This window comes from Wolffia australiana, chromosome 19 (assembly GCF_029677425.1).
Source record: "Wolffia australiana isolate 7733 chromosome 19, ASM2967742v1".
Classification (NCBI taxonomy): Eukaryota; Viridiplantae; Streptophyta; class Magnoliopsida; order Alismatales; family Araceae; genus Wolffia; species Wolffia australiana.
This window is the reverse complement of record NC_135853.1, coordinates 4,407,538-4,421,353: the sequence shown is the minus strand read 5'-3', so window position 1 is coordinate 4,421,353 and position 13,816 is coordinate 4,407,538. Positions and strand designations below refer to the sequence as shown.

The 13,816-nt window shown below is 35.1% G+C and overlaps 1 protein-coding gene across 1 annotated transcript; it reads right to left on the bottom strand.

Annotated features, from left to right (window-relative positions):
• Nucleotides 1-6,062: 6,062 nt before the first annotated feature.
• Nucleotides 6,063-9,626, bottom strand: LOC144715408 (tubulin beta-5 chain). The gene is made up of 4 exons (XM_078590314.1): nucleotides 9,470-9,626; nucleotides 8,570-8,968; nucleotides 7,621-7,890; nucleotides 6,063-6,866 (listed from the first exon to the last, which is right to left on the bottom strand). Exons 2-4 carry the CDS (start codon nucleotides 8,961-8,963, stop codon nucleotides 6,187-6,189), a joined length of 1,344 nt encoding a protein of 447 aa, XP_078446440.1. The 5' UTR covers nucleotides 8,964-8,968; nucleotides 9,470-9,626; the 3' UTR covers nucleotides 6,063-6,186.
• Between the last annotated feature and the right edge of the window lie 4,190 nt (nucleotides 9,627-13,816).

Sequence of the window (13,816 nt, the reverse complement as noted above, 5' to 3'; positions counted from 1 at the left end):
TTTTAGAGTAATGTCCCCGTCACAAAAGTTATATCAATCTTAGACATGCCTTTGTTAAATTTAAAGTGAAGCTAACAGAAAAAAAATGATTCAAGTTGCTCCATATCTCAAATTACTGAACTATAATTCAGAAGTAGATTTGATGACAAGGGGAGGAGTTTAAACTTTAAAATGTTACAAGATCATATTAGAATTATAAGAGTTGAAATCCAATAAAACTCAAAACCAGACTTGAGAAATCCATGATTATCTAGTGATACATGAACTTATAATTTGTAAGTTGTGTGATTATTCTACATAGTCTAAATACTCTCAACTTGTGGCAACTTTCTGCATAGCCTCACTTTCAGTTTTTAAAGTCTACAGGAACCGTAGGGGGGGCGAATAGGTAAATTAGAAACAACGTTTAGGTCCCAAGTAAATATCATCTAAGTCAATCTAATCCAACCGTAGGGGGGTTGATATCCTGTTTTATATAGGTTTGGTATATTTCATAAGAGTACTCTGAACTTTTTCCTATCATTGATCATGGAAATAAACATAATAGCCCTAAAATATATAGTCCACGGATGACATGATAAATTAACTAAATGGTTTTTATAATTTTACATGCACCGAGTCTTTAAATTTCAGCAATATCATCTCTTTAATAATAAATTATCAATATCCAGGCTTATCATCTTTTTTAATAATTTAACAGTAGATTAATAATAGTCTCCATTTCATGGGAAATGCCTTTTGATACCATAATAATTATTCATTTAAATTATTAATGAGAAGTATAAATTTCATGTTATGCCTAAACGTCTTATTGGAATTCCTAACATTGAACCATATTATGAGTGATTTATCTCTGGCCCTCCTTCACATGTTTGCAGTCAAGAGATTTTATTACTAATTAATTAAGGGTTTTAATTATCTATCAATAAATTTATTTGATGGATTTAGTTGAAACCCATTATGGAAATAAATTAAGGGATTTGAACGGCCCTTCAGTTTGAAGAAGTAGTTTAATAGAGTGTTTTAACCAAGAAGGCTAAAGGGCTCTTTAAAAGTTTTATGGTAAACACAAAGCAAAGAATTGATCTCATTTTAATGACGCTACATTTGAAGTAAAATTTGAAGAAATGGCCCATCAAGAAGATAAAACTCATTCTCAATAATATTAGAATAGTTACATTCTTGAATGATATAATCTGGCAAGGAGCTCAAGGAAAACCGAGGTCAACATTACTTTACAGGAAGGGCTAACATTCAAATATGAATATAATATGGTTAATTCTCTTACTACTTTCCATGGCTGTCTAATAAAGAGCCTTTGGATGTTAGATAATTTTCATGTGTTTTCAGCTCAACAGATTCCTAAATTATCTGCCTAATTTTTAAAATGGATTATTTTCTTTGATGTTAAGAGAAAAAGCTAGATATTGGTAGAGAAGCTTCAGCATAACTTATGGTTCCTCGATCGAGACAGAAAATTTATTTCTGCATTTATTTTATCCTTTAGGGAAAACAAATACGTCTAGGAAAGACATTCAAATTTTCTGTGAAATGCATGATGAACCATTCAGTGAAGCATGGGTAATATTTAAAGGATAGAGATAATAAAATTCCCAAGTAATATAATCAAATCTTGTTAATTAGGTCAAGTTATTACGATGTTATACTGGATGCTCCTACAAGTACATTGGCGGGAGGAGGATGATTTTAATTCTTGTGAGAATGAAGTTATTTCTATATAATTGAAACAATCACAAAATGACCTACAACATTCAGGCCTAAGACATAAGGGGAGGATTATGAATAAAGATAACGCGGTGTTATATATCTAAATGAGGGAAACGTTTAAGGGGATGGAAACAAATCAAGATGAAAAGAGAAATAAAGAGATGGATGAATTACGAAAGAGTTTTAAAATTTTCTTAACAATAATTATCCTCTCACGAAGGAAAAAATTATAATCTTTGTCATGAGAGGGTCTCCAAGATGGAGCTTGCCAAGAATTAGAAGAGTTTAATGCCATACATTTCAATCAAAGTCAGCAGTAATGTAACTCAAAGGGAGGGCAAGTGAAACATAAAATAAATAAAGAATTAAAGATTTCCTTTCCATCAGAAACCTCAACTTTCCAACTTCATTTTCTAGTCATTTTCAAGAAGCAAAAACTTAAAATTCCAATGATTTGATTTTAAAGATGACACGTGAACAGCAAAAGATTCAGGAATCAATGAAGAGTCTTGAAAATTCTGAGAAGATGCATAACCCAAAAACCTTTCAAGAACAAGATAAAATCCTAAACATATTGTTTCCCAACTCAACCAGATATCAAGAACCTACTTCTTCCCAAGGAACCTTACAGGGTTCCTTGGCAACTTTGGCTTCTACAAGAGGTTCATTAAATATTTTGCCAATTTTTCTAAACCTCTTACTAATCTTCTATCTTAGGATATTGAATTTGTCATTAATTAAATGCAAAGTTTGCTTTTCAAAATATCAAAGATGCACTGATGTACAATAAAGTAGGGTTATTATATTTTTTAAATATTCTTGTTTACACATAAATGTGTATAGTTTTCCTTACGATCACATGGCATGTAAGGGTTGAATCGACAAGGAGAATGAATTGAAAAATGAATTTCACATTTGATTTCTGTTGTTATTATAGATATCTTCGCTATTAAAATCTAAATTAATAAAAATATATAGTTCAAAATAACTATAATGTAATTATAGAATAATTTTATTAATCAACCTAATTTATTAAAATTTTTATAAAATAAATTATGGGAATTTTAATTCAATCCTCTAATAAGAAATATTACTTAAATATCTTAGTCTGCACTCCTGGGCTATCGATGAAAATTGACAGCGATGGAAGTAAGTGGAGTGGACCGGATATAATACCGCCACTGATTGCGATGGAGATGGTGGGGGGTAGGCATCAACAAGCAGAGGAGAGGGGGAAAGTGATGGTAATTTTACTGTCACTGGTGGCAACAGGCATAGCGGATGCATATATTCTGACGAGGGACGAAGTTGGAGGTGGCATGTGTGATGATAAAAATTTAGGCTATTGCCGATGCTAACCTAAGAAAAAAGACAATAATGTGAATAAGAAAACGACAATAATGTGGATGGTAAAAAGAGATTAACCCTGATGGCATGTGCCCAAAAGGATGAGTGTCACTTTATCTTCAAGAGTCTTGATCTGAATGACACTCTTTGAATCCTTTGCTATTGTAATGAAAGAACAGGCTCAAAAAAAAATTTGAATGAGTAAATAACTCCATTAATTTTAACTATGAATAAAGTTCAAGTTTTACTTTATGCATGGATCGGAATTCTATTTATATCTTTGAGATGATGGATGGATTGAGGGGAGAAATTACACGCAAGATTTCATCCTAAAACTCCTAGATTGTTAGACATCTCCTGTTGAATTTGGAGCAATCTAGGCTCATCATATTTTTCTCTCCTCATCATGGATCACCATTGTGGAGCAAAATCTTCAGATTTTACAAAGATTTTTCATCCTAATCCACACTTTCGAATGCCCTCCAATGATGAACTGAGATGTGCCTCATTTTTTGCAAAAAAGCCAATTATTGCACTGCTTTTTGTGCTTGAATTGGTGTGCCCAATCAGAAAATGCCACTTGTACCTGCGATAAGGAGAAAATAGAGAAAACAAATGTCCAGTTAATGTAACTTTTTTGCCAACTATTTGCATACCACCGCGTGTCCTGAATTCTTAAAAAATTGTCAGCGCGTTTATTTCGAAAAGGCTTCTTTTTTGTGCTGGCTAAAATTTTCAGTTAGGTTAAGAGTGATAAATAAATATGCACCATAATCATTGGACGCTGAAATCAAATTAAATAATATTTTAAACCCCTAGAATTATTAAACTGATTCCAAATTATTTTGACTTAGAAAATTATTTTCTTTATCACTTTACTGAAATATATATCTTTTAAAATGATATAAAAGTGCGAAGATTATATTATTATTATAAAATATGATAAATTCATAAAAAAATAAGTATCAAAATTAATTAAACTGAATGATAAATTATTTCTTAATGATGTTAATGTTTACATTTTTTATTAAAATATCATAAATCAAGAAAAATCATAACTTTATGATACACATCTAATAGTTTGTTTTAAGCTTAATAACATTGCATTTATGATAATTTTATGAGAATAAAGACATTAATATATAAAATTACTAGTAAAAATGACATGTTATTTGTGATTATCATGCTCTAATTCGGACATATTTGACAAGATCCAGATTAGAGTCTACCTTTTTAGCTAATCTGTGATGCATTTAATTTTTCTATTGATGGAGTCTTGGGAAGATGAAGGACAAGAATCATGTAGAACTTAATTGTGCTAGTAAGACCTTAATCGATGCACAAATGAATTATTGAACTACTAGCTATTACTAGCTATTTTTTGCACAAATGAATTATTGACCTTAATCTATGCACAAATTATTGAACTACAGACAAGGAATTACTGGCTATTTTTTGCTGTAGAAAAAACTAACTTTATTTGCTAGATAATAAAGTGATTACTTTTTTATTGTGCTTGTCTAAATTTTTTGCTTGAAAAGAAAAAACGGCAAATGTAGGCTGAAAAGACACAATTCTATTGTTGAAAGAATTAGACATACAAATAAGATATAAAAAGGAATGCAAAAATTTTTTTTAGCCTATCACATATCTTGGATAAGCACCACTGATTATATTCCTATGAGAGAAGAATATCCTAAGTACTAGGAATTGTCATTGGGATGTATATATTGTCAACTTCCTTGTCATGGCAAAAATGCCCAACAAATCAAACATACTTGACCAGATTCTCAAGAAATGTGTTCCAGAAGAAGAGCAAATGAAGGTCCTTGAGTTATTGTCCTTGACTTCTGTAGCTCGCGTCCAGGTGAAGACCACTTCTCACCAAAAGTCACTCTGCTCAGGTACTGGCAGTGGATTCTATTGACCTTCATTCTTTAAATATGCTTTAACTTTTATTTGCCTTTATTTGACTTTTATTTGCATCTTTAAAGATGAGTAAGAAAGACCATATGCCTTAAAAACCCATCATAAGAGCATAACATTTTTATGTATGAAATATTAAGTTAGTGTGACCCTTCAATAATTCAATTGGTTTTTAATACATTCTAATGGCTGTTGATTATGTTTCCAGAGAGGTGAAGCTATAACCACTAAAACTAATTTCATTTTTAAATATATTTACCGCATTTGGTGTGCAAAATAGGGTCACCATGACCTACCAGATGAGGTTGAGCTATGCAGTAGGAAAATCAAGAAGATTCTCAAAAAACAAAATTAAATCTTAAAGAGAAAATTGGTCAAGGAGATTAGATGAGGCACCATGGGATATTTAATAAAATTTTAGTTCTAGATTAATATTTGATAAATCATATCATCTTCCGGTGAAATTTTAGTTCTAAGAACTCATTTAATTCTTTGATTTACTAATTATGAAACTCATTTGCTACACTCTTGATAAGCCATGGCTGGTCTATTACTAAGTTGGTAAAAAGCTTTTAGAGGATACATGTTTTTAGAAATTCCAGTGATTTCCTAATATTATTGTTAATTTCGATAATTAAAAGGAGATAAATAAAACATGAATCAATATGGCACCATACATTCACTAACCTACCGAGATTAGATTAAGAAAATCAGCAACATCAAATCTCGACGTTGTCTCAGAATAAATCTTGTTCAGCTTCTATTTAATCTTCAAAATACTGTTTTGAAACACTTTTTTTTTGTTTCAAAGCATAAACAGTCATCAAACAGACATGGTTGGGGGAGCATCAATATGAATCTCTCTCTCTATCCCTCCCTCTCTCTCTAGAGATGTACGTCTCAAGCGCAAAGTAATAGTTAGAGAGAGGCATCTTCGCACGTGACGAAATGCCATCTCTCTAACCTGGATTAAAACCTCATCTCTCTCTCCAAATCTGTTTTCTACAACTTATCAAATCTATGAATTCCCCATCCCCCCCCCCTAAATCTAAGCAGCATCATTTATAGTCAGTCCATCCCATCACCATGATCGGAAACACATGCAAGCGAAAACGAAGAACAAGAAAAAAAAACCCAAGCCAACGAAGACGAAGGATAGATAGAGAGAGAGAGAGAGCACGGACCTCAGATGGCGTCGGCCTCGCCGACTTCATCCTCTTCGTAGTCGGCGTCGTCCTCGGCGGTGGCGTCCTGGTACTGCTGGTACTCGGAGACAAGGTCGTTCATGTTGCTCTCGGCCTCGGTGAATTCCATCTCGTCCATGCCCTCCCCGGTGTACCAGTGCAAGAAGGCCTTCCTCCTGAACATGGCAGTGAATTGCTCGCTCACCCTGTGGAACATCTCCTGAATTGACGTCGAATTCCCCACGAAGGTCGACGCCATCGACAGCCCCCTCGGCGGGATGTCGCACACGCTGGACTTGACGTTGTTGGGGATCCACTCCACGAAGTAGGACGAGTTCTTGTTCTGCACGTTGATCATCTGCTCGTCTACCTCCTTGGTGCTCATCTTCCCTCTGAACATGGCCGACGCCGTCAGGTAACGGCCGTGGCGCGGGTCCGCGGCGCACATCATGTTCTTGGCATCCCACATTTGCTGGGTCAACTCTGGGACGGTCAACGCCCGGTACTGTTGGGACCCGCGGGAAGTCAACGGGGCGAAGCCAACCATGAAGAAGTGCAGCCGGGGGAAGGGGATCAGGTTAACCGCCAGCTTCCGCAGGTCTGAGTTAAGCTGCCCCGGGAACCGCAGGCAGCACGTCACCCCGCTCATCGTCGCCGAGATCAGGTGGTTCAGGTCCCCAACTGAAAACCAACCGTTTCGTAATCTTCATCAATCATAATTTTGAGTTTTTTTTTCTTGTAGATGATAGTTTATTTGATGGACTAAATGCAATAAATTATCCTCCCAGATGATCATTAAACAACGGACATGGGGAAAAAAAACGGAGGAAATCTTGATTCAAGGTCAAGTGATTAAGTTCCCCACTGTATCTACCCATTTGGAGATGTCCATCCAGAATAAAAAAGTAATATCTAAGATGATCGTAAGATTGACAAACTATACCTATGGTCTACTCGAAAGCACAAAAAATGGGGGAAATAATATTAATGATCGGGGGATACAGATTCCCCCCCCCCCTGTAAAAGAAACAACTTCTAGGTCATCTATGATAAGAATTCTGTCCGATTTATTTATTTTCCCCACTGTCTAGATTTATTCTACTATTTAACTGTTATTATGGAATTTGGGGGTCTTCGTTTGATTAATAAAGACCCGAAGTTTGGGGAAATTTTTAATAATGTGTTCCTTCTCCTAATGCAGGGAATGGCTTCTTTATTCTGAAAAAAAAAAAAACTGGAGAAACCCATGATCAACATAATTAAACCCAATTATTTATTTCACCAAATCGGCTAGATTCTTCTCAAAGATAATCCTTAATACCCATAAATGATCGCCCAAAAAGCTCGACCAGAAAAAAACGGAGGAAATCTACTGCTAAAAGGTTTTTTTTATTTTAAAAAAGAACGATTAGTCAACAGAAAAAAAAAAACTTACAGCTTGGGGTGGTGAGCTTCAAGGTCCGGAAGCAGATGTCATAAAGGGCCTCATTGTCCAAGACCATGCACTCGTCTGCGTTCTCGACGAGCTGATGGACAGAGAGAGTTGCATTGTACGGCTCAACGACGGTGTCAGAGACCTTGGGAGAGGGAAAGACGGAGAAGGTGAGCATCATCCTGTCAGGGTACTCTTCTCGGATCTTTGAAATGAGCAAAGTTCCCATTCCTGAACCGGTTCCTCCTCCCAGAGAGTGGCAGACTTGAAATCCTGCAATCGTTAAACAGAAAATATCGTTAGGAAAACACAATATGCACAGAGGAATTCAATCTGGGGACAGTGAGCAATAAGCTCCCAAAATCCCATGGAAAGAAAAATATGAAATTGCATGTGTGTGTTCATAAGAGATAGAGACAGAGCGCATTGTCTACTTCAAGACTCTCGAGTAGGAGTTGGTTCGATCAAAATCAATCAAAGGGATCCGATCCAATCTTAACGTCTACCTATATGTCGATCGTGATTTTGATTCTTCCTGCAACCGGGATTTCAATATATCATATGATCTGTCAATTAAATAAAATGCTTTGCGCGCTCTCACTCTCTATAACTTACTGAGCGCATTGGATCAATAGGCCAAGCCGATCAGCCCAATCCGTTGATCAATAATCAATCAGCTGTCTTGACCAAATGGTCCATTCGGTCCAATTTCCATCTGGCCGAGTTGATTTATCCACTCAGCCAATCTGATCAGATCCGATGTCATTCTGGACGATCCGATCACCAATCCCAACTACAGGGGAACCACATTCACAATTTCGATTCGTTTCTTTTAATGAGTCTGGGAAGAAGATTCATAAAATCGAATCTATGACCATAGTAAATAAAAGAGCTGCGCAACCGATTAAAAGATTGCTCTAATGCAATAAAGAAAAGATTTATCAAAAGATACCTTGAAGGCAGTCACAGTTCTCAGCCTCTTTCCGGACAACATCAAGTACAGAGTCAATCAATTCAGCTCCCTCAGTGTAGTGACCTTTTGCCCAGTTATTACCGGCGCCAGATTGACCGAAGACGAAGTTATCGGGCCTGAAAATCTGGCCATATGGGCCTGTACGGACACTGTCCATTGTCCCAGGCTCCAGATCCATGAGCACTGCTCTTGGAACGAACCGACCGCAGGACGCCTCGTTGTAATAGACATTGACACGGTCAAGCTGCAGATCGGAATTTCCAACGTATCTTCCAGTGGGATCTATGCCGTGTTCATCGCATACCACCTCCCAGAACTTGGAACCGATCTGGTTACCACACTGGCCACCTTGAATGTGAAGAATTTCCCTCATCCTGGCTGAAATCACAAAGCATTTTCACTTTTAGAGTAGATAAATTAAGAGATCGCCAGACATTTAAATCAAATCAGAAGGCATTGATCTTGCACATCCACAAGAACCAAGAGAAAACCAAAGGAACGTAAAATCCTCAAAACATAATAAAAAAACTAACACGCCGTCACAATGCAGTCACTAAAAACCATAAAAAACACAGATCTCCGTTTAAAGCACCGAAAGTGGAAACAAATAATTCTTAAAAAATCAAAACAACCGAAATCAAGCCGATAACATTTAAATTTGAACTTTAAATTCGCGATCATCAGCTCAAGGAGCTGGAATCTCCCAATCTAAGTGATTACAACCTCGATCATGCAGATTCACACACTCTCGTCAGCACCAGAACAGAAAAATCATCGTTAGAACAATTCAAACGTCACCTAGAAGCTACAATCCAAATAACAGACTACAGCTAGCAAACAACAACAACAACAACAACAATCATAACAACAAGAAATTACCAGCGAGAGATCCGCAGTAGAGTACGAGATCTGGCAGTGTGGTAGCTCTACCGCCTACTGAAGATACTAAGTTTGGCGGTTGAGGACAGCGATAGACCACTTTAATAGACCGACGACCACGTGAACGTCCAGGGAGCACCGATTCGACGATCCAGATTTCTCGTCATTAAACATCCAACGGTCCACCTTCCCCCGATCCGCGTCGACGGCCATCAAGAGAAGCCCATCCATCCAACGGTTGAGATTCGGATCCCCCTCGGGAAATCTGAGCCGTTGATTCAAGCTAGGGCGATTTTGTAATAAAAGAAATAGTCTTGGTTAATTGCAATAAAGTGGACCTCCACGTGAGGGCCAAGTTAGAAGGCATTTAAGCGGGTTTATTGGAGGAGTCGGGTCACCGCCGGTGAGGGCGGCACACCGGTGACCGCCAGAGTAACAAAGGGGCGAGCAGGAAAAGCCTTGAGAGGTGGAAAATAGAAAAGAAAAAAGGGCGGTGATCACACTCTCGGCGTAGGCCCCATCACGTGACGAGGAAATATGTGGGTCCCACTCTAAGATAGGTAACATCACCGACAAGATGTGATTGGAAGATCTCCAAAATGGCACGTGGAAATAATTAAATAAAGATTATTCATAGAAATCTAGGCAGATGGACAAATTAATTTTCAGTTAAAGAAGTACTCTTACCCTAATATTTTTATCCAAATGCAGATACAGGTAATGTTTCGCAATGGTATTTTTTACATAATATTGGGTTCACTATGATGGTTAATGTTATATCATTTTATTTTTCATCTTAAATAGAAGCTTCACAGAAAACAGTAATGTTTCACAGTTGCATTTTATCTTACTGTTAAGTTCGCAGGCATTTTTATCTTAATACTAGGCTCATGTAGATATGTAATCTTTCATAATAATATGCTTACAATAATAGGTAATGTTTTAAAATGATATTTTTATCTTAATACTAGGCCTACACAGGTAGGGAATATTGCACAATTTTAATTTTATCCTAATTATAGGCTTAGATTATTGTAATGTTTCACAGTGATATTTTATCCTAACACTAGACTCCCAGAGATACACCTGTTCCCAACACGTGTTGTAATACTGAGATCTGAGGCAGGTCTACATTATTTCCCAGTATTAAATGTGTGAATAAAGACAAAGAAAATATGACTATTCTAAAATATGGGCACTTTTAATGTGCCATTCCTTCTAGTGAATGGAGTTGTAATTTTATATTTTGTAGTATAATATTTTTTCGTTGGACGAAGAATATGGAAGTGTGAATTGGTGCCTAAAGTTTTTTAAGTGTCCCATATTGTAGTGGAGCTTCACTTTAATCTGATTCTTGTCTGACCCTAGTATAAGTGTACATCATTGAAATCATCTTGGAAGCATATATTCAGCACCAATACACTAAATATTAGATGGTTCATTACTTTAAGTCATGGTAGGCTCGCTAAATTTATATAAGTTTGAGTTTCTGGTATATTAATGTGTATTTTCTCAGACCGTGTAAGCATCTATATTATAGATTCTTCAACAGGAAGTAGTGAAACTTTTTTATGTTGGAAGAGATTGTACAGAATCTTTGGCTTTACCAGAGGACTCAAGTGTTATATTAAAACTAGTCAACATCATTAAAGTCGACATGTTCATTTCCAACCTGATATGGAACATGTATATTACTACAATTTAATGTTGAGTGAAAAGTTTCAAACTTAAGCAACATAAGTTTTTAAAATATCATTTTAGGATTAATAATTTAAAATTAGATGTATGTTTTTCTAATTCTAAAACTTTAAGAGCTATTATGATGTAAAATCATTAATGTTCATCAAGTTTTTAGGAATACATCAAGAATCGTAATAGATAAACAAACTATAAATATAATTCAATATCCATTATACTGGAATTAAAACATGGGCTTTAAGTATGCAATACTCTTAGATTTCACTCTCTTACACTTACATGCTAAAAAATCTAATAATGCACATGTATTTGTTTATGCCGTCATACTGCCTCGAAAAGTAAAATATCTTCACTATGATATCCCGTAAAACTGTTTAGAATTTAAAAACATTATTAGTCTTCTCTACCTCAGGAAAATATTGATGATAACATATGATTTGTGCTTTATAGTTGAGTATATTTCAATTGTTCTAAAATAGTGAAGGTGATAGAAAATTTTTATATTAATAGAGAAAACAAGAATTCATTGATAAGCTCGAAAATATACGTTTATTTGTCATTATTTAGGGATGTTTCAAGCTTAACCACTAAAAATTTTATGTCCCTTAATGTGTAAGTAAGGGGTCGAACCCTAGGGAGGCGATAGGAAATATTCAATTTTCTCTCTAATTAGGGTTTTGAACTTGAAATCTAAATGACTAGATGTTTTAATTTCTTATTCAAAAGCTAATACTTGTAAAATTTAACTAACATTTTATCCTTTTGAACTTAAGTAATTTTAATGATTCTCTGTTATTAAATAACAAAGATATAAAATCACTTAAGTTTATCTTTATAGTTGATTTAAAATCTTTATTGTTTTTGAAATATATATATTTTTGTTCTTTTTAATTTGAGATTGATTTCCAAAATAGATGTAACTCTATGTTTTTTTCTTTATTTCTTTAATTTGTTTTATTTTTCAAAGGGGAGTTTGACTATTTCTAAATAATCAGTAAACTAAGTTTTATGCTAGTTTTAATAGTATTTTTTATATTTTTATTTTATCCCAATTAATACGAAATTGTATATATATTCTAAAATAGCAAATCGTTAATACGATTCACGATTTGCTTATTCAAGAGCGGAATCGTGAATCTAATTCACGATTTATGTGATTCGAATTACAGATAAGATTCGAAATAGGAAATTTATACTGAACTAAGAGTAAATGATTCGAAAAACGAACTCAAATCTACGAAATTAAACGACTAAGATCGGAAATTAAAAAACGAACGGCGAACATGAACGGACATTCAAATTTGAGAAATTCGAGTGCAAAATTAACTGCTGATTGAATCTATGTTGTGCCTAGGATTACCAGGAGGAGATTAGAACTTTGTTTGAGGAAAATCCGCGCAACGAGCAACATCGAATATCCTTGGATTTGAAGGTTGAGGCGTGAGAAGGACGGCGGCCGGATCGTCGATTTCATCTTCAAATTGAGCTCCAAGTTTCTCTAGGAAGGGTCTTGAGTCTTCTAGGAAGTTAGGCAATCCTTCCTAAAGCTTCAGAAATCAAGAACGAAGAAAATAATCGTCGTCTTCTCCCTTTTATCGCCGCGGAATTGGAAGAGCAAGGTCTTCCGATTCTGTTAGAACTGCCGTCCGTTTCACGTTGTATACAGAGCAGAGCGTACATCGTGACGGGATTGGTTCTGCAGGCCTTCGTGTGTCTCCCTGTCGTGCGCGACACACACGAAATCGCGTGCGTGCGTGTTGCGCACCGAAGGGGCTAGCGGTCCTTATGATACGCCTATGTACCGCTGCGTGCGGTGCGCTTTTTCGTGCGTTCTACGGGTTTTAAAAGAAACAGTTAGCTCTCAAACCGGCCCACTAAGGGCCGGTTTAAATAAAAAAGGTTTTTATTTTATTTTTTTATGAAAAGAACAAATAAAATAAATTGTAAACATCATTCTAAATGCATAAAAAAACTATTTTATTCATTTCGAAAAGACCTTTAATTTTTAGCTTCTTTTTTTTTATAGAAATAGGCCAATTAAATCATTTAAATGTGTAAATTGACCTAAATATTGATAAAAGGTATTATTTAACTTGAAATTCAAGGAATTTATTATTTTTGCCCAAAATGATGATAACATGCATTAAAATTCCATGTTTTATGCGTTAAAAGCCCTAAAAATATGATGAAATTAGCTCTTTATTAGCTTCTATTTGCATGTTATCATTCATCATCCATGTTTGAATCATTTTCAAACTGCTCTCTCTCCCTCTCTTTCTCTCTTCTCCATAAATTTTATTACAGAAGTACCATATATTAAAAATAATTTATCCTATTTTAGGTATCAAATACACAATTTTCAAATATTTACAAGGTTAAAATGGATAATTTTTTAGTAACATTCTAATTCTTTTGGGGACATGGATTTTGAGGCATTTTATGGAAACTTATAATGAAATGAACATGCATTTGTATATTAAAAGGTTCTAAAAAATTTGCCATAAAATTATTTCAAACAGAAATATCTTGCCTAATGGTAGAATCTTCAAAGTAAATCTCATCCCCAACACATTTCCTATATTCTTTTTCATTATATTTGGTTATGAAAATGTTTGACATATGGTGAAAAGGCGGCCATATCATTGTACC